This window comes from Tamandua tetradactyla, chromosome 26, assembly GCF_023851605.1.
Source record: "Tamandua tetradactyla isolate mTamTet1 chromosome 26, mTamTet1.pri, whole genome shotgun sequence".
NCBI lineage: Eukaryota > Metazoa > Chordata > Mammalia > Pilosa > Myrmecophagidae > Tamandua > Tamandua tetradactyla.
This window is the reverse complement of record NC_135352.1, coordinates 36,465,180-36,488,155: the sequence shown is the minus strand read 5'-3', so window position 1 is coordinate 36,488,155 and position 22,976 is coordinate 36,465,180. Positions and strand designations below refer to the sequence as shown.

General features: G+C 33.6%; 1 protein-coding gene across 1 annotated transcript in view; it reads right to left on the bottom strand.

The window, feature by feature from the left end:
• Nucleotides 1-226: 226 nt before the first annotated feature.
• VEGFC (vascular endothelial growth factor C) overlaps nt 227-22,976 on the bottom strand; it is a 109,725-nt gene continuing 86,975 nt past the window's right edge. Inside the window, exons 5-7 of the mRNA XM_077144624.1 lie at nt 4,840-4,946; nt 4,100-4,433; nt 227-732 (exon numbers count right to left, since the gene is read on the bottom strand). Of these exons, the coding sequence (XP_077000739.1) occupies nt 618-732; nt 4,100-4,433; nt 4,840-4,946 (556 nt within the window). The 3' untranslated portion in view covers nt 227-617. The remainder of the gene's footprint in view (nt 733-4,099; nt 4,434-4,839; nt 4,947-22,976) is intronic.

Sequence of the window (22,976 nt, the reverse complement as noted above, 5' to 3'; positions counted from 1 at the left end):
TAAAAAGCTTATAGTCATTAAATATGATAACAGATTGATGTAAACAAAAGTAATAGCATACTGTTGTCCCTCTGAAACTTCCTTTGATAAAATCACATTTTTTTGTAGTAGCGTTCGAAATCTGGCATTTGCTTAAAGAAAAAAAGAAGTGGTTTGAGACCAATGTTTTCATGATATTGGTTTTTTTGTATCTCACGTATGTTGGTGATGGACTGAACTTACCAGATTATTATACAATTTTCATTTTATTTTAAACATATTTTGAAAGATATAAAAATATTAATCACAGTGAGCTTTACCAATTGTTATAGCTATACAAATGAATGCAGAAACAATATTTTTAGTAGAAATAAATTATATAGTCATTTCTTTTAATCACAAGAGAAAAACCTCAGCTGTTTGGTCATTGGCAGAAAACCAGTCTTTGAAAGAGGTCTTCTGAAGGTGAGTTCCAGTCCATTTCTGTAAAGTTATCCACATGGTATAGGAAACACAGACTTTTGTCTGTGCTGCCAGGGTCCCACAGAGGTCTCTCTGTTCATAGATAGCTCTAAATGTGGCAACAGACAATTCTCTGTGGTGGAAAAATGGTGGATGAGCTGGAGAAGAGTGCTGCCTTAGTTCATGTGCGGTCTTTTCCAATATGAAGGGACACAGCGGCACACTTCCTCACTGAAGGAGAGTCCCTGCTCACAATGCTTCAGTCGGTTTGTACAGGGTCTTCTGTAACAACTAGAGAAAAGGAGAAACAGTTTTGTTAAAGGTCCAGGCAATTAAGTCATTATGCTACAAATGCACTTTTGTATTACTCTAAGAGAGAGTCACACTAGAACAAAATTACCCATTTTGTCATAAAAATTGTTCTTAGATGTATAAACTTTTACAGTTTGTGTTTAGAGTTACTTCATTGAAGGGGAATGGAAAAGGCTAAACATGTTTGGCTTGCTGATATAATGAATGGAAGGATGGGATGCTCTGAGCATTTGTTCTTTTGAACTACTCTCTGCTTCATGGATAAAAGTAGCATAAAACAGAAATCATGAAAGTGCGTATTCACAGTCTGCTGATTTCCTATGATCATATAAGTATGGCACAAGAGTCTGGGCTTAGATTAAACACAACCATTTCGGCAGCCCTGAGGTTCTCCATGAGAGCCCCCCTGGGTCCCTCTCCTTCCACCCTAAACTTTCAGTACCTAGTCAGGGGAAAGGATAAACTACCAATTGGTCAATTATGTCAGCAGCCATGGTACCTCAGTGAATTGAAGCTAACTTTGCAGAGCTTTTGGGGAGGATAAGTATGTCTAACTTATGAGAATGAGCATACAAGGAAAAATGCAAGGTGACTTGACGTGCAAATTCACACAACACTATTAAAAATTACAAATTTGGTTTTGAAATTTCATTTCCTTTGCCCTGGAATAGAAAGCCTATCTAGTTAAAACAAACTATTTTGAAATGGAAAATTGGACTTTGAAATACAAGTAAACAGACTACTAGCATTCTTTCACTAATCAGGGACAAAATTCTCAATGATAATGAAAGTTGCTGGTTATGGGAGTGGATCCAAAGAATTTATACTCTGTCTACCACACTTTTGTAATAAATATTAAAATAAAATGAATATTTCTGGTTTCAAAGAATCAACTGATTTCTTTACTCTTACATATACCATAAAACTTGGAATTACACCATAAATGTGGAATTACAGATTTAGAAAAATGAACAAAGGATGATTTGCGGTAAATAGAAAATCTTTGTAAAGGACAATAGCTAATAGAAGTAATACAATGATAGACATTTTTCTACTAAGTTAATATAAGAATTCTGTCGAAAAATATATCCATCTGAAAACTTAAAAATGTCAAGTTTTCCAATATTACTAGCTCATTTAAAAGGATTTAATATACAAAATGAAGGTTTAATATGTTATAGTACTTTATATCTTTCTGAATACAGTAATGCATTTTTGAAAAATCTGTAGTTATTAGAGTGAGAATATACAAGTACAATTGGAACATAGCCATGTCTCAAAATACTCTGGAGAGGAAACAAAAGGGTTCCTATGAAGTACTTTGATTCTAGTAAGGTACTCTGAATGCAAAGAGTACCTTTGGGAAGAAAAGATATAATCACTGAAGTACCTAGATTTTGTACTAGCTAAAATAATAGTGTGGACAGATTATCAGGACTATGAACGAAAATGAGAACACAACATTATTTTGAATCAAAAATATGGATGTTTACTGAGGAAAAAAGTAATCATGAACATTCATAAAGACACTAAATTGCGAACAAATGAAATAAAAATTTTAAGTCATGTGAAGAGTTTATCTGTTGAATTTTCTTATCCATATTTAAAGGGATCCATACTGAAGCAAGATGTTAAGAATAGATGGTATCTGGGAATCCTGTATTTTATGCACAATTATTCTATAAACACCTAACTCCTCTAATTGAAAAAAAAGGAGGGGCGGCTGATGAGAGAATTGAGAAAGGTGGTTAAGACCAAATAGAATATAAGGGGACAACCAAGAAAGCACAAAGCCAAAGAAGAGACAATATTAAAGAAAAAAGCTCCAGAAAGTACAGATGCCTAGAGACAAAGTTATTCATTAGATTTGGCAATTAAGAGGTTACTGACACCTTAAATAGAGCTGTCTCATGGGATTCCAGGGCATACAAAAACCAGATTAGGGTTAGGTAAGGAATAAATGGGAGAAGAATGAGAAGTGAAAGCCCATGCAAGATGCCTAATCTTGAGCAATTTAGAAGAGAAAGAAATAGACTGATTGCTAAAATATGCTCACGACCACAGTTGAACTTTAATAAGCTGGAGAATTTGAGAACTTCCATAAACTGAAAAACCAGGAAAGTAGATTTGAAGATACTGAAGTATGAAAGAATGTAGGACTGCTGGAGCAATATTCACAGGGATGTCTAAGGAAATAATGCCAAAAGCATAGATCAGGCTTAAGCATTACACCAACTTTTTCTCTGGGATTAAAGAGGGCAGGAATTCAGGGTTTTACACTGAAAGATTTTGAGCCCAATATCCCCATTTTTCTTGGCGAAGAGGGAGTAAAATCAAAGTTTAAAGAATGTGCTGAGTATCTTTTTAAAAAGTATTAATTTATTTGTCTAATTACATTAAATAATTAGTTTAAACATTTTCATTTCCAGCTACACTTCTACAGTAAATGATATATCTTTTGTTTGCAAGGTTGGCATAAAACTTGTCTGCATTTAAAGCCATGGTCTAAATTACATCTGAAGGTATAATTTTTTGTGTGTCAGGTGTGGATTGCCTGGATGCATTTTGAAAATGCTCCACAGATGACTTCTATTCACCTGTCCTCCAATTTGGATTGAGCAACACAACTTAGCTTTTCAGACGATGCTTTACAGTCTATTCTGACCATGGATCTGCTTTGGGTCCCAAAGGCTCATGTCTTATTTCTGGGGGGGGGGGGGGGGGGGGGTAATTCCAGTCTCCTGAAAGTTTAACATAGGTCAAAAAATATCAGAACTCGTCTTTCAGAATTTGCAGATCCTGGTCTCATTCTAATAAGAAAGTGCTGGTTATGGTTGAGTTGTGACCCCCACTCCTCAGAAGACATGCTTAAGTCCTAAACCACAGTTCTGAGAATGGGAACTTATTTGAAAATAGGATCTTTGAAGATGTTACTAGTTAAGTTGAAGCCAATAGGATTAGGGTGGGCCTTAATCCAATGACTGGTGTCCTTATAAAGAGAGGAAATTTGGACAAAGTCAGACAGACAGACAGAAGGAGAGGCAGCCATGTGACAGAGGCAGAGACTGAGCGATGCACTGGAAGTCAGGGAATGCCATGAATTGCTGGTCACCCATCAGAAGCCAGAGGAGAGGTGCGGAATGGGCTCTTCCCTTTAAGAGGAAGTGTGGCCCTGCTGAGAACTTGATTTTGTACTTCTAGCTTCCAGAATTGTAAACGATAATTTTCTGCTATGTAAGACAAAGTACAAAAGTGTTGAGCTTTGTTACAGCACTCCTGAACATGCATTAGGATGAGCAAACTACTTCCAATAAGAGAAATTAAAATTATTTGGGTAATTTCTTACCTGCATGTTTGATGATGAAATTTCTTTCCTTTTAGGAAGCATTTCTGTGGATTTTCTGTACATTCACAGGCACATTTCCCAGGATTTAGGGGTTGATTTCTGGGGCAGGTTTTTTTACAAACACATTGGCATGTGCTTTCATCAAATTCTCTGTTGGCCCCACATGAGCTGGGGAAAAGTTTGTTTTTACAGACACACTGGCAGGAGTTTCTATCTAGTTCTTTGTGGGGTCCACAGCTGGAAGGCCGGAGACTCCCTTTACAGACACATTGACAGGTTTCTTCATCCAACTCCTTGTTGGGGCCACAGATGTCATGGAATCCATCTACAGAATCTAGACAAATGCAGTGATAACAACTTAGAATATGTGACTTGGTGTGGGATGTGGTGCAAAACATCTAAAAACATCTTCCTTTTTTATGTTTTTTCTTTTTTTTTTTTTTACATGGGCAGGCACCTGGAATCGAAACTGGGTCTTTGATCTGACAGGTGAGAATTCTGCCACTGAGCCACCATTGCCTGCCCTAAATGTTTTTTTAAAGAGTAACATACAAAGATGAGTGTGTACTTTTACAGAGGTGTTCAAAACAATACCATTAGCAAACAGCAAATGTCCTATTTTATAGATACAGGTTGAAGAATAATGATCTGAATATTATATATGCAATTTGAATATTAAACTATTTGTTAATGAAAATATAGACCCTTCACATTTAGTCTTTAAAATACAAGCTGCTTACCATCTCCAGCATTAGAGGAAAAAAGAAAATCTTGCTGAGCCAGGCATCTGCAGATGTGATTATTCCAGATGTAATTTGTGGGGCAAGTCTTGTTTGCTGCCTGGCACCTTTGAAAGAGATAGATGGGTTAAGCAATAAGATAACTATTTTGTAGATGGACACATCTATTTTATTAGCTATACATTGTAAAATCAGTACATGTTTGCGAAAAAATCATAAAACAGAGGATTGTGGGAAGATGGTGGAGTTGGAAGCTCCAGAAATCAGTCCCTCCACCAAAACAACTACTGAGAGTCCTGAAAGCTGCAAGAGAAATGCACTGAGTTATGTACAAGGGAGTCCAGTATGCTTAAGCTCTGATTTCTCAGCAGAAACCATGGAGGCAAGAAAGAATTGGTATAGAATATAGTGCTGAAAGGAAACAATTGCCAACCAAGGATTATAACTCAACAAGACTTCCTTTCAAAAACAGGGGAGAAATTAAGACTTTTCTAGATTAACAAAAGTTGAGGAGCTCATTACCACTGGATCTGCCCTACAAGCAATGCTCAAGGGAGTTTTCAGACTGAATGGAAAAGATACTAGACAGTGCATCAAAGCAGCAAGAAGAAATAAAGACTTCAGGAAAGGTAGCCCTGTGGGTAATTATAAATGCCTAATTTATTGTGTGGCATTTTTTGCTGTGTAATTCCACTTCTTATATCTTATAGGTGCTACAAAGTGAATGTACACAAAGCAATGATAAACCTGTGGTTTTTGGACATATAGTGTACAAAGATATAATTTGTAACTGATACAAAAAAAGGTGGCGGGAAAGAGGGGTATAGGAAAAGTGTATGTGTATATCATTGAAAATAATTTGGTAGCAAAATATGATTGTTTTGGAGTTAGGATGTTGAATTTTAATCCCATGGCAACTACAAAGAAAATAACCAAAAAAAAAAAAAAACATAATTAGAAAGAAATGAGAAAGGACTCAAAATGGTACAATACAAAATCAAATAACTATGAAAGCATGTATTAAAGGCAGAACTGAGGGTCAAAAAGGCAGAAGATTTACAAAGACAAAGCAGAGAATTAGCAGAAGAAAGTTCAGCATTATGAATAGTTCTTTAAATGTAAATGGATAGAACTCACCTGTGAAAGTAGAGACATTGACAGAAGAGGTAAAGAAGCATGACCCAACTATAGGCTGTTAATGAGACACTTAAATTCAAAGATATAAGTAGGTTAAGAGAGAAAGGATGGAAAAAATATACCATACAAGAAGTAAAAAAAAGCTAGGGTAGCTACACTAATATCAGATAAAATATACTTAAAGCCAAAAGCTGTTCTGAGAGACAAAGAAGGTAATTATATGATAAAGAAGTCAATTCAACAAGAAAACATAATAAATATATACACACTTAAAAGAGGAGCCCTACAATATATGGAGCAAATATTGACAGATTTGAAGGGAGAAACAAACTGTTCTACATTAATAGTAAGATACTTCAATACACCACTTTCAATAATTGTCAGAACATCTAGACGGATCAATAAGGAAATAAAAGACTCGAGTGATACTCTGAATATCACCTAGACCTAACAGGTACACGGAACACGTCCCTCCACAGCAGCAAAATACATTCCTGAGTGCACATAGATCCTTCTACAGGATAGGCCATATTTGTTAGGTCACAAAACAAGTCTCAATAAATTTAAAAAAATATTAAAAATCATACAACGTATCTTCTCTAAGCACAATATAATGAAGCTACAAATCAACGACAGTGCGAAATGGAGAATCCACAAACGTGGAAATTAAACAATGTATTTAAACAACCGATAGGTCAAATAAGTCACAAGGAAAATTAGGAAATATGTTGAGGCGAATAAAAATGAAAGCACAACATACCAAAACTTATAGAATACAGCACAGATGGTGCCAAGAAGGGAATTGATAGCTTTAAATGGTTACATTAAAAAAGAAGTTCAACATGCAAAGATCAGTAGTGCTTCTATATATTACCTGAAAAAAAATTTAAGAAAAAACCAATTTATAATAGCACCTAAGAGAACTGAATATCTATGAATAAATCTAACTAAGGATGCAAAAGATTTATATATAGAAAACTACAAAAGATTGCTAAAACAAATCAAGGAACACCTAAGTAAATAAAACAACAGTCCATGCTCATGGACTGGAAGACTAAACAGTGTCAAGATGTCAATTCTACCCAAAGTGATTTACAGATATAACACAATCTTAATAAAAATCCAGCAGCCTTCTTTGTAGAAATGGAAAAGCCAATCATCACATTTATATGAAAGGGTAAGTGGCCCCAAATAAGAAGCCATCTTGGAAAAGAAGAATGAAGCTGAAGGGCCCTATCTTCTGATCTTAAAACTTATTACAAAGCCACAACATTCAAAACAGCATGGCACTGGCTCAAGGACAGACATATAGACCACCGCAATTAAACAGAGTTCAGAAACCAACCCTTATGTTTATGGTTAACCGATTTTTAAAAATAAATATATTTATTGAGAAATATCCACACACATACAGTTCAACCATATTATACAATCAATGGTTCACAATATCATCACTCAGTTGTGTATTCTTCACTATGATCATTTTTAGAGCACTTTCATTACTCCAGAAAAAGAAATAAAAGGAATAAAAAAAAGAACTTGCACATCACATACCCCTTACCACTCCTTCTCATTGAACCACAGTATTTCAATCTACCCAGTTTTTACCCCTTATCTCCCCCTATCATTTATATATATATATATATATATATATATTTACTCATCTTTCGATACCCTGGATTAAAAGAGCATCAGACACAAGGTTTCCAGAATCACACAGTCACATTGTAAAGATATATTGTTACACAGTCATCCTCAAGAATCAAAGCTACTGGGCCATAGCGCAATAGTTTTAGGTACTTCCTTCTAGCCACTACAATACATCATAAACTTAAAAGAGATGTCTATATAATACATAAGAATAACCTCCAGGATAACCTCACAACTCTGTCTGAAATCTCTCAGCCACTGAAACTTTACTTTGTCTCATTTATCTCTTCTCCCTTTCGTCCAAGAAGGCTTTTTCATTCTGATGATGCTGGATCCTGATTCATCTCTGGAGTCAGGTCCCATGTTTCAGGGAGATTTATACCCCTGGGAGTCACGTCCCATGTAGCGGGGAAGACAGAGAGTTCACCTGCATATTGGCATATTGGCCAAATGACTTTTGACACAAGGGTGCCAAGTCCACTCAGTGGGGAAAGAATTGTCTCTTCAACAAACGGTGCTGGGAAAGCTGGATGGCCATATGTAAAAGAATAAAAGTGAACTTTATCTCACAGCATATACAAATATCAACTCAAATGGATCAAAGACCTAAGCATAATATCCATAACTGTAAAACTTCTAGAAAAAAACATAGGGAAGCATCTTCAGGACCCTGCTAGGCAATGGTTTCTCAGACTTTCAACCCAAATCACACACACACACACACACAAAAAAAAAAAAAAAAAGGAAAAGAAAAAATATATATAAATGGGGCCTTATCAAAATTTTAAAAACAGTATATTAAAGGACTTTATCAATAAAGTAAATAGACACCCTACACAATGAGAGAGAATATTTGGAAACCACATATTTGATGAGGATTTAATACACAGAATATAAAAAGAAATCCTATAATGCAAGAAGATCAAGACAAATAACCTAATTAAAAATGGGCAAAGACTTGAAATGACATTTTTCCAGAGAAGATATACAAAAGGTCAAAAATCACAGGAGAAGAAACCCAACATCATTGGCCATTAGGGAAATGTAAATCAAAACCACAATGATGCATCATTTCACACCTACTAGAATGGTTACTGTTTTAAAATAAAGCAGGAAAATAATAAGTGTTGGACAGAATGTAGAGAAAGAGGAAGACTGTTTTGGTGGGAATGTAAAATGGTGCAGTTACTGCTGAAGGAGTTTAGCAGTTCCTCAGAAAGTTAATTACAGCATTACATATGACTCAGCAATCCCACTTCTCTGTATATACCCAATATAATTGAAAGCAGGGACTCAGATATTTGTACACTGATGTCCACTGTGGCATTATTCACAATTGTCCAAAGATGGGAGCAAACCAAATGTCCACAAACAAAATGTGGCATATACATACAGACAGTGGGATACTCTTCAGAGACAAAAAGGAACCAAGTTCTGGTATATATGCAACAACATGGATGAACCTTCAAGATTACTGTGAGGAGTGAAACAAACCAGACATCAAAGGATAAATATTGAATGACCTCTCTGACAGGAAGAAATTAGATTAAGCAAACTCATAGGATCAGAAACGAGAATATAGGTTTCAGCTGATAGGGTGGGGATAGGGAATGAAGCGTTATTGCTTAAATTATACATACTTTCTATTTGCAATGATGGAAAAGTTTTGGTAATGGATAGTGGTAATGGTAGCACAATATTGTGAATGTAATTAACAGTGAGTTATGTATTTGAGTGTGATTTAAAGGAGAAATTTTAGATTGCATATTTACTACAATAAAAATGTGCAAAAAACATATAGGATTGTACCACATTAACAGTAAACCCTAAGGTAAACCTGGACTATAGTAAACAGTACTCTTATAAAAATGTTCTTTCATCAATTGTAATGAATGAACTCTATTAAAGCAAGGTGTTTTTAGTAGGATGGTATATGTAAACTCATTTTATGTATGATTTTTCTGTAAACTTACAGTGTCTCTAACAAAAATATTTTAAAAATTACACTTAAATTTAAAATAAAACTTTTCAGAAGAATCTTAAAAATTCAAAAAATAATAGAGAAGTATGTAAAATAAGAAGTGGAGGTTTTCTTTCATATTACCTCCCACGCTCAACTGCTGTGAAATCCTAATGCTAGAAGGAACCATTGTTAGAGATATGGTCTATATCTCTCCAGATTTCTAATTTTTACAAGATAAGTACATTTACTTATATGATCATTTAGTGTTCTGATTTGTGGAAAAACAGGATAGAGCATTTTTATTGCTCTAAAATGTACTTTTTCCACTAAACAATAAGATCCATTACTTTTAGTGGTTGCATAATATTCCAGAGAACTGATATATCCTTATTTATTTTGTCATTTCCCCATTGATAGATATTTAAATAGCTTCCAATTTTTGACATTTCTGAAACACTTCAGGAAACATCCTTATGCATGTGCTTTTGTCAACTTACTTCTGAAGCAGATTCCATAACTCTAAAGACTCTGTCATTGCAAAATTTCTTGTTATATACTCCCACAGAAAACTGCCTAGGAGCAAGCTTTGCTTTATTGTTATAGATTTTTTGGTTTTTTCATCCTCTGTTCCTTTCTTCCTCCTTCTTCCTTTTCTTTCCCCTTCTTTCTTTCTCTTAGTAAAAAGTATGACCAACATAAACTTCAATGACCCTGATTACTTCTTTATTGGTCCAATCATCCCATTGTTGGCTAACTAGGGACCTTTCATTTTGGTACCTATATGATATTAGGTCATTAGTCTGACAACTTTTTAGCTTTCTGCCTGGATCAGATGTCACAAGCTCATTTTGTCTATTTTCTGCTGCATGCCATGAGTCATCTCTGCTTTCAAGGGGCTGTAATTCTTTTGGTTGGAAAATGGCTTTAGAGACCAGTATTTGGGATTAAGTGTGTTTAGTTTCATTCATTACATCACTGTAATCTGATAGACAGAGCTATAAAATGCAGGTATATCCACAGAATATCTCCCTAGTTAATGCAGAATGATACTTGGTTTTTAATATTATTGGTTTTTAATATTCTAACTTCATGAGTGTTTCTAACTTCTAAATTCCTCATTTTTTGGCTGATATTAGTGTGAGGAAAATTGTACATTCACATCCTTCATACATAATACAATATGATAAACATTACGCAATGGGAGAGTGTTGTACTCCAAATTGGCAGAGAATAAGAATCACGTGTATATATTTTAACAAATGCACTGGTTGTGAACAAAGGGGCCATGTGTCTCTGACATTGTTGGTGCCAAGGAAAATTTCATAGAGTCATCATGTGATGATGCAACAACAAACCTTTCTTTTAAAAATAGTCTAATAACTGGTATAGCATCATATGAAGAAATGTATCAACAGAAGAATAAGCAAATCTTCATTTTGCAATAATTTTTTTCAGCTTAACTACCACACAAGATGTTTCCTCAAAGCTTTCCTGTTCAGCCCTCTCCATTGCTGTGCTAAGACCGAGAAAATACCTAGTCTTCCTCTGAATCTGATAGTTTGCCTAAAATTGTCCCTTATAACCTAATTCTTTCACATTGCCCCTTCTGCAATTGGCAATTACTGCTTTAAGCTTATTCCCCTCCTTCCTTCGGCATTTTCTTCAAGCTTCATGTCTCTTTTAGCACAGTGAGGGAGTCATTTGTGGGAAATTTTCTTATATTTGTCTTAATTTTTAATAACTCTTTGATTGCTGTTTGCTATATAAATACTATATATGGAGTAGGTTGGCTTATGCACTCAAAAAAAGACATGTTCTTAATCTTAATCTGCATTCCACTGGGTGCGAACTCATGTGTAAATATGACCTTTTGAGGATGTTATTTTTAATTAAGATGTGACCCAAAAGAATCAGGATGAGCCTTGACTGGTATTATCAGAATCATTTATAAGCAGAAGAAATTCAGACACAGTGTCAGGAAAAGCCTCAGGAAGCAGACAAAAGCTGAAAGTCAGTGGAAACCAGAAAAGCAGACAAGGAGAGCAAGAGAGCTCTTGTGATTGGAAGTAGAGATGCAAACCAAGGAACCCCAGGGATTTCAGCAAGCCAGATCCGGAGTGTCAGGGAGTCCTGGGAATCCATACTGATGCCTAGATTTTGGATGTCTAGCCTCTGAAAGCATGAGACAAAAAACACTTGTCATTTAAACCAACCCACTGTGTGGTACTTGTCATAGCAGCCTGGTAAGCAAGAACTAATAGTTTATACATGCAAACAGTACCTGTAACCATATTGAAATCAACCGTTTGGTAGTAACCGTATTAATTGCTTGGTGATCAGGAAACAATGTTTCATGTATTTTAGGTCCTATCAAAAGACTTTGTTACTCTTCTATAGGCATGACTGTGTTTAAGTTATTTTGTAGGAATGGGATTATTTTGGGGGGCTGAGCTTCAAAGCATTGTAATTTTTCCCATGTAAAACAATAAGAAATAGCATTGCACTTAGAGTGTTTGGAAAAGAGATATTGCATGTCATTTTAGGAAAAAAGAGTTCACACTGTATTCCCATATTTAATTTAACATTACTGAGGTTTTTAAATTTAAACTCTTGATTTTACATTGAAAGTTCCATTAAAATCTTGGTTACTAACCATCTTAATATAAATATTTGCTTCACCTTACATATATACTACATGACATTTTTCTTTTATGTTTTATTTTTGAATATGTAAAACATGTACGTGATAACCAGAATTAAAAGTATGTGAACCTGTGTAGTCAGAGAAGACCATTCTGACCCACGCCCTTAGCATGGAGTTTCCTTTCTTAGCTTTTACTTTATGTCTTCAGTGTTTCTTTCTGCAGATAAAAGAAAATACATGTGTATGTAGGTATGCATTATGTTCTTTCTCACGTTGTTACGCAGAAGATAACAGCCCTATAAGTAGTTTTACACCTTGCTTTTTTACTTAACAAACACCTTATGGAACATTATACTTTTCTAATAATTTTAGATAAGACTGAAGATAAGTATCTACTCATACATTGTTTTTGTCATTATTTTCTTGGCTAATCATGAATGTACTTTGTTCCAGATAAAATTTAGACAGTATCTGTACATTTCTAAATTAATACAATTGTGTTTACTTTAAATTTTTTTGCCCTATCCAAATCTTTAGCATCCTTCCATCAAATATGATGCAATTATGTTTAGTTATATAATAGGAATGCAATTAAGCTGGGTATGGGAAAATCATAGCATTCTCATAGAAATGATGGTAAAGCCATTTTGGCTATATTGCTTCTATGTTGACCTACACATGGTTTAAAAACACATTGCTATGCTGGAATCACATTGGCACAGTGCTGTGATGGTGACAGGAGAGAGACCTCTTTCATTCTGTCAATACGTGATCATACTACCGTTGCCTACACTGAGGCTTTTCCAAACTTTGGTTGGAACCCCTTAGGAGGTCATGAAATCAGATAAATGGGCTGGGAAGAGCAGTTCAAAAAAATGTAACAGAGTGGCATATAATAAAATACAAACTACTAGATTGGATATGGTAAAAATTGGCTCATGCAATTTTGTTTCAGTTATGTATTATACATACTTAAATATGCTATGCAATCCTACAATCATAAAACCTCTCTCCCAACCCTTTTCTGTGCTGTGGGTGTATGCATAGTTGGGTTGTGTGTTTGTGTATATAGTTGCAATGTCAACTGCATTTGTTTTAAGTTACAGTGAACAGAATTTATGAAGCACAGTATAAGCTATTTAGATGTCAAAAAGAAGCATCAAGAATCATCTCTATCGCTAGCCTAAATGAGATTGGTGAACTGTGAGATCTACTGCAGGATTTTGTGCAATCTACGACCACATTGAGGCTTTAAATATGTATGCAAAACAGCTCATTCTAAATGAGCATCAAAACAACACAATTTCATGCCTCTTATGTAGTTGGGAAGAATATTATTCCACCCCCTAATATTTTTAAATCTTCAAATAATCTAAATTCAAAAATACGAATTTCATATATAGAAAAAATGTAGTAATCTGTTTTTTTAAACATTATGTAAAGCAACAGATAGCTAGTTTTATAGAGTTAAACTATGATTTCATATAATCTGGTTACAATAGCTCTTTTTCTTCTGCAGGTTAATGCTGAATAGAAACATAGGTCTGAGATATATACTTTTAAGTATATCATGCTTGAAACACTTTTGATGATATGTACTTTTGTTTTACTGACTAATTATGATATGCCCAATGTAAAAATAAATATTTTAATTTCTAATAATTTTAAACTTTACTTTAAATTTCAAGTAAAATATGACCCTGGAAGCTTTGCAGAAAATAAATTACTTATCGATATTATCCAAAATTTTAATGTTGAAATATGAAATCCTGCTAGATACAATTGAATTAAAGAAACATACAATTAGGCAGAATGCATTTTCAGAAATCCTTAATGATGCGGCTTGCCCCAAAGTAGTAGTGATTTCTTACATTTAAAGTTGCTCTTGTGAAAAAAAAATCCAAGAAATTTTCCAAGATAAAGTTTTAGAATAAACAGAAATATTTACGTTGTGGTCAGAAAGTTTAGCAGAATTTGTTTAAAACCTATAGGTTTTCATCTCCATAGCATTTTCATCTCATTGAAATTTCTGTATAAAATTTTGTATATTAATGTGCATAAAACATTAAAACAAAATTTAAAATATTTCATATACAGTACCTATACATATATATATATTTTTGTTTCAAAAGCACATTTTGTCAGGAAAGCAAACAGAAGGTTGTGCAATGATTTGAGAATCAATATGTAATTTATACTGAGAAGCAGTATGTAAATTAAGTAATCTTCCTGCTTTTTCTTTCCTACCCAGGCACATTCACATGCAACCACAATCCTACTTTTATTTAACGTTAAGGGTAAAGATATTTTTATAAGGATGACTTCATCAATTATTTCAAAATTTCATTTGATTTTAGTTGGTAGCTATTGTTTTTTGCTATAAAGCCAGAGTTAAAAAATTTAAAGGTATACGTGCTTCTCAAATAACAGTACAACAAATTTAATGATTAAAGTCACTCATAGTTTGTTATTTATCTCTCTTTTGAAATTTTAAATGACAAGCGTGCTCCAAAAATTTTCTGTTAGAATAAATAGTGGGTGCTAGTTACTATCTCCATTTTAAACATTGCAGTAGGCTACTTTAGGCATACTATTTTCATGACTCTTCTATTTTCCCTTCTTTTGGGCACTGGAATTTTGATATGCTTTGAGATTCACTGACTCTTCAAACATGTTTTTTAAAAAGCAAATTATTTCGATGGATATGAACCGTGCTATTAATCAATAAATCTTATTGACAGGTCTTTTAATAAGATATTTTACAACCTGTCATTAAAATTCTGCTTTTCACATGGCACCCGCACTCCACAGACGGGTTCCTCAAAAATCTATCCAATACTAAATGTGATCTTATTAAATGTGAAGTGGAATCCAATATTAGGAATCTGCAAGCTCTCATACGTTTTTTCAGATGAACTTCACATCATTCAGCAGGATATCCAGTAAGATAGTCTGTATCCCATTCAGAAAACAAATGAGGGCAACCCTGATTAAATAATTTTGATAAATATCAAAATAGGGTTTTAATTTCCTACATGCCAAATGTTGAGCTTGTATAAACGTCATCCTCCATGATTAACATCACTCAAATCTGTAATTATGTTATGGGAGAACATCAGTCTAGACTCTTCTTGTTCAGGATTGCTGTCTGAATTACAGGGGGAAGGTCAATGAATTCTTTCATTATCACCAGCCATAGAGCCTGGGTAAAAAGTTTCAAGTTTGACTACAAAGGGTTTATTAATTTCACATCAAATTGTGCTTATGTCTGTTCGTACGACTGTTTTTCTATATTCCATTAGTCTATGGACCGAAGCAACAGTGGGTGAAGTTGGTATTTGTTAGGATATAAAAGGAAGACGTGTAAATAGGTCTGAGTAAGGAAAATTCCATGGGTTTATCAGTTTTGCATGACCATATTAGGAGGAAGGGCTAATTGAATAGTTGTATTAGTATAAAAACTGTATTTATCTATCCAGGATTTCCTTATCTCGTGTTTAAAAATGATTATTTTCTCCTAAAACAATAACCTGTCATATCCAAAAGCTCACCTACCATGTGAGACTTTAATATAAAATATGGGTCACATTATGTGGTCACTAATTGGCAAGTCAAATAAAAGACTGCTTGTTTTTTATGTTGAATGGCATCTAGATTGGAAATCTAGTGCACAAGGTGGATAAATTTGAAAGGTTTTGTTCCACCACCCCCTCCTTTGCTTTTTCTTGGTTATATAAGATTGTGAGAAGTAATGGTAAGTTAAAACAATGAAAATCTAGTAGTTACTACATTTACTAGCTTGTCCGTTTTTATGTCTACATTTAATTTGTACTAACAGAAATAGATCAGAATCGATACAGATTAGTAGCCAGTAACACAACAGAGATGCCTTCCAAAAAGTCTCATTATCTCACAGTGACACCTCATTGAGAGAATATTTTTTCAAAACACATGTTAAGGACATTAGAGTGTTGATATGTTCCCAGATGACTTGTTGATTTGGTCTACTAATATGGGCATTCATTAAAAATAATCAGCGCAGTTTGTTCTGATTTAGTATTAAGCATCTCAAAATCTCTGATCTGATATCTTCCACCTCTGAGAGATACTGTTATTTCTCCCAGTCATTCAGCAAGCAGTAGGAATGCTGTTTTCAGTTACTTCCTTATAGAAGGTAGAAGTTAGGCAGTCCAAAGGAAGAATGACAGATAGCATATTTAGCTATTCTTAAGAAAAAATAATAACTCAGGTCTGGAATAAGAGCTCAATTGGCAAATCTATTCATATCAATAGATGCTCATTTGAAGGAAATAGGCACTATTTAATGAACTATGTTGAAAGCAGGATGAAATAGATATATGAATTAAGATTGGGAAAATAACTGCATATGGACATAAGAATTTTGAACCTGCAAAGAGTATATTTTCAATGCAGAAGAAAGATGTGAATTTTTAAAAGGCTGGGGGAAAATAGTTTCTGATTAACTGATCAGGGCTGTGTCCCAATTTAACTGGCAGCTAAATGACTGCCCCTTTTCTGCTCTGATAACAGTTTATTAATTTTATCATGCAACTCTGTTTACTCCTAATTTTGGTGAAAAAACAACACGTTATCTTCAAATTAAAAAGAAAAAAATATGGAAAATTAAAGTGGGAAAAAGAAAAGTTCATGGATATTCAAGGTTCTAAGCATTTGGGTTGAGGGTCTTTTACAGACTAGCAGTCCAAAGACAGTGAGCAATCAAGTTTCAAACTAAAGGTTGCATGGGCTATATATCTACTTCTGTTCCTTGAAGCAGAGACATGCTCTCACAGGAATGAAATCTTCCTGAGTAGGAACCCCAGATTATAACTTCTTTTAAGCACAATGTTAGTGTTGCAGCAAACACTGTGGATATTTTAATAAAATAAATGAAAAATCTTAAACAGATAAAAGCACAAATTAGCCTTCAGTTGAGACTTATCTTCTTTTTCTCTACCACAACATGTACAACATGACTTCTCCCTCGAAGGACTGATATGGCCTCTTTACAAACTGAAAAAAATTCACATCATTTCGTTTATCCAGTTAAAAAAGATCAAAATACTTTGACGATGCTGAACTTTGTTTCATCATTCCTCTATTCAAAAAAAATTTCTATGCTAACCAGTAACTCTACAAAAAAAGTGAAATTTCTAGGCTGGTGCTCAAGGCTTCAAAAGCACATCTTGGCCTTGCTCCTTAATTTGACCTCCCATTGTTTCCATAGATTAAAACTCACTTAACTTATTTTGGTCTACTAATTGCCCACAGAGCACGCTATATGTTTTCATTTTTAGGGACATTGTCCATGTTAGCTAATTAAGTAACCAATAAATTTACTCAACACCATTAACTAAAACTAACTTCAAGGCACTTGTCTCTCCACATGGCATCTTTCTCACCTCTGGGGTCACTCTGTTCCATTCCTTTAGGGCACTGCCATAGGAAAAGCATGGTCTCTCTCTCTTTCTCTGTCTCTATTTTATCTACTTACTTATTCACTCATTCATTTACACAATGAAATACTTACAGTTCTTGAACTATGTCTGTTACTATCAATGTGAATACATAAAATGTAATGCTGAGAGAAAAAAGCAGTATCACCTTTAGAACCGATTTAACACTCAAAGCTGTACTATATAATCTCTTTGGATAGATTAATATATCCATATGCAGTGAAAGTATAAAGGCATGTATGAACATAATACAAGCTTGAGAAGTGTTTATCTCTGGGAATGGAGAATGAACAATGAACATTGGGGCTATTACACTGCATCTTAAGAAAATATGACAGTTTTTAAGTTTTAGATCAGGGTGGAGAGGGTACATTGATATTTTTGTCCTTTACTATATATAAACATATATACATATACTCATAATTTTTTAATCTAAAGAAGTTAACTCAGAAATGACTGCATCCTCAAAAAAATAGATTGAATACAAACACATTTGAGTTTGAATTTCTGCTTTGCTACTTTTTAGTTGAGTGATGTTGAGGGAAGGTCTTTAATCCCTTTGATTCAGAGTTTCTTTTGTGCAAATAATAATTTTACCTCTAATTTTTTTCTTTCCCTTCTTTCTCACAACATACTCTGTTCCTAGCATATTGTATGTTATTAGTCAATAAACATTATTTCCTTTCCATTTTCATCTGCTTTCAGCTAAACAAGCTGGTCTTAGCTATTCTTGAACTTCTTCCAATATTTGCACCTTTTTACTTGACACTTCCTCCTTTTCTCAAACTCTTGTTGCTACCAACTTTTGTGCTATCTCTCCCAGTTCTTTCTCTTTTTTTGTATGCTGTATGGTGGGGTCACATTTTATTATTTTTCCATGTGAGTATCCCATTAGTGCAGCAACACTTGTTGAATTTGTTTGCTTGTTTGTTTTACTTGTTTGGTTTTTGTTTTCTGGGGGAAGTGCAGGGACTGGGAATCAGACCTAGGTCTCCCACAGGGGAGAATTCCACCACTGACCTACCCTTGTATCTCCTTCCCCAGTTATTATCCTACCTTTCTGACCGCACTTTCTCAGTTTCTTGTAGACTTCTGTTTTTTCAGAAGTTCCTTAAATATTGATATTCCTATGGTTCCATCTGTTGCTTCTCTTCTCATCTTACTTCCTATGATTCCCGAGGTTGAGCTTATCTCTTCCAGTTGCTCTAACCACCGATTACTTGCTGGTAGCTACAAAGTGAGGGTCACCAGCTTAGTGCTTTCTCCAGATTCATTCATCCAACTGCCTTTGTATCTTTTCTCTTTGACTTCTCCAAATACAACAACCACTCATGCTATAGTGTTCGAAGCTAAATTCCCTTTTTCAAACCTGTTCTTTCGTGGCGGGGTATTCTCTCTTTTTTGAATATCATCCATGAATTTTATCCTCAACTTCTCCCTCTTTGTTACCCTCCATATGCAGTTCCCAAGCCATATGCTTTCTTCTCATCTCTCTTCTTTCCATCCCGTTTCTACTGCCTTGACTCCTGTCCTTACTATGTCTCTCTTGGATTATTGCAGATGCTTCCTCCCCAAGTTCTCCACCTCCTGCTCTGCTCCCTCTAATCTAGATACTGCATTGCCACTGGGCCATTGTATCTTTTTATTATACACAAATGCAGATACCATGTCTCTGTATCACATCTTCTCGTGTTTCCCAAGAGAATTTAAGAAAACGTCCATCCTTAATGTGGCATTTGTAATTCTATTTAACTCACACTCATCTATGTCCTCTCCATCCCACATTCTATTGTAATCCCACAGCCACTAAACTTACCTTATTGATTTTACACATATATTTAATGCCTGACTCTTTTATGGGATTTCTCCTACAGTGGGGATCCTATCTTTCTATCTCCAAGACTTACACAATACTAGTAACTAGTAGACACACAACAAATGCTTGTTGAATGAATGAATGAAGTAGAACACAGCACTTTACCACTTATTATATTAGAGTTATTTACTTATGCTTATTTGTACTCTGTTAAAACATGAATTCCTTTAGGTGAGAGATTATTTTATTTATTTAAAAATATTTGGTATATCCTAGTACAATGCTTTGTATATTTGAGATTCAGAAAAAACATCTGATAGATGAATAAATACATAGACACTACTTTTGCCAAGTAGGAAAATCTTCTTAAAATTACTTCTAAATTACAAATAGCTTCACTTATCAAGACAACCCTCACTAAAAGGGTAATGAAAATGAATGGGATTTAATTTAAAGAATCCATAAGAGGAAATAATTGGAAATGAAGTGAAAATCTGTGAGAACACCAGTATAAAATTTGAAATTCAACTATCAGTGCTAGAGATAATCTCTCCTACCTCTGGAAACTATAGTGCATTTTGGTTCTGATGCTACTGAGATGTGAAAATTCTGCTGTGCATACTAGAACTACTATAAGACATTGGTTAAAAAAAAATAGCATGGATTTCAGAAATAGAAAGACCTGAAGTTTCATCTTTTTCTAGAACATTTTTAGCTGTTTAACTTTGTACATGTTAATTATCATTTTTACAACTCCATTTTTTCATTTTTAAAATGTTAGTAATAATAGCAGCTAACACTGAAAGCTTTCAGTGTGTCAAGCATTGTGCTAACACTTAACACTGATTATAGTTTGTAAGCATCACAACCACTCTAAGAGATATTTATTATCACTAGTGCTATTGTATTACACTGATATAAAAACATTTGATTAACTTCTTATTTGTTTTACATGACAATAGTTTGTTCCATTTATATTGCTGGGTAATAGTCTACTATACAGATATACTACAGTTTGTTTATACCTTTAGTTTGATGGAGAGTTAGTAGTTCAGTCTTTGCTAAAATTAATAAAGCTTTTATGAACATTTGTGTACAAGTTATGGTATGGAAATATGTTTTTACTTTTATTTTTCTTGAGTAAATAAATGGAAATTTCTAGCTCACACGGTGGTTTAACTTCTTTTTTTTTTTTATTTTTTTTATTAATAAAAAAAAAATTAACACAACATTTAGAAATCATTCCATTCTACATATGCAATCAGTAATTCTTAATATCATCACATAGATGTATGATCATCATTTCTTAGTATATTTGCATCGATTTAGGAAAAGAACTAGCAAAACAACAGAAAAAGATATAGAATGTTAATATAGAGAAAAAAATAAAAATAATAATAATAAAAAATAAAAAAATATATATAAAAGGAAAAAGAAAAAAAAGACAAACAAACAAACAAAAACTATAGCTCAGATGCAGCTTCATTCAGTGTTTGATACACTAGATACAAAAACTCAAAAATGGACAGCACAATAATACCTAATTTTAATGTAATTATGTTAAAACACTGGTTTAACTTCTTAAGCATCTATCAAACTGATTCTCAAAGTATTGTACCATTTCACAATGACAGGTGAAATGATATAGGCAGGCATAAAAATCTTTGCTATTTTAATGGATTTTGATTCTCCAAAACCCAACAAACTTTTGGTCCTTAGTATTTATGTCTCTCAGGTTTTTTGGGTATCACAGGAGCAGCATTAGTACAGGAAGTTACACAAGATATATGCAAGATCAGGGTTGTAAAATTATGTTGTATAGATGGCTGTAACTGAAGTACTGTCTTTTAATTCCTCAATCTCAAATTCATGTATCCATTAGCTGCTTTGTGAATGCTGCTTATGTTTGATCATCAATGCCTTTGTGTGTGACTTTAGCTTTGAGAAGCAAACAAAAATAGTATATATTTTATGATTTAATTCTACAAAAATTATCAAACATTATTACACTAAATATGACAAGTAAAACATGTCAGTAATATTCAAATGAATACCTAGCAGCTTTATGTTAAAAGTTGTCTCAACTCAAAAAGTTTAAAGTTAAGATCTCTAAAAAATTAAGAAATTATTTTAAACTATTTTACTTTTGCTGTGAAACAATTTAGAATATTTAAAAAATGTTTATGGTTGTATTATTGCTGGGTATTTATATTAATTGCTACTCTGAATGTGTAATTTGATATATTACCATTTAAAGAAGTGAATAAATTACATAAAAGCTTCTCAGTAAATACAATGATAAAGCTACGTTGTTAATAGCTTCGACATTTTTAATTTTTTAACTTATAATTTGAATTTTGTCATTTTAAAGCCTGCATTGAATTAAAAGAAAAAAAATATTTACACTTCTTTTTTTAAGAAAACTCCTATGTCCATACAGTACACATAAAGAGGTATATGGTATACCGGTGGTACCAAAACTCCATGGAGGAGGCAATAATTAAAAAAAAGTTTTGTAATAATGGAAAATATTTTAAAATAATTTTAAATGATACTTTCTTTTAGTTTTATAATTATATATAACTATGTAACCTATATACAAAGGTATATATATTTTACCTTTAGGCATATGTAGTTATACTTAAAAACAATATAGCCTTATATATACTATTACCTACACTTATGTGCATACTGACTTGAAATATAAAATATATTTCTTACTAAGGATAGTAATAAAAATCATTGGAATACAAAGAGACAGGAGGATGCATCAGGCATGGACCTTAGTGATAATAAATGATAAGATCTGACCTTTAGTGATTGCCTCTTAGATGACAAACACTGCATTAGCACTTGGTGTGTCATTTAATTCTTTTTACATCTTGGCATTCTATACAATAGAAAACTACTCATTCCTTAAAAGGTCACTAGGGTAGACCTGAATTCCGATTCAGAGCTTACTTTTTCTGAAGCCCAGATTCTTTTGCTGTAACTTTCTGTCCCCTCTTGCGCTCAAACCACACATAGTAAAATATTTATATGAATAAATTATGATGATGCAGAGTAAAACTTCTCAAATGCTATGAAAATTGTTCATAGAAATAAGTTATTTTATTTAAGAAGCATTTGTTGATCAGTTTAGTAAAACCCGCAGCACCTGCTTCTTCATCTGTAAAATAAGGTTAATACTACTCCCAAACCCAAAGCGTTTTGTTTTATTTTTTAAAGAAGAGATGAAACAATGTATGTAAAGGGCTGAAGCGTAGTCAAGGCTCTAATATTTTTTATTTGTTAGCTGTATATTGTGGAAGATATAAACCTACTTGAAATACTCTCACAATCGAATTTCACATACAATTTTATAGACCTCTATAAAGTCATGTTAGAAAGAAGTAAATCTAGTCATTGCTACGGGAATTCTGAGATGCAAAGGTGGCCACAGTGTTTGGA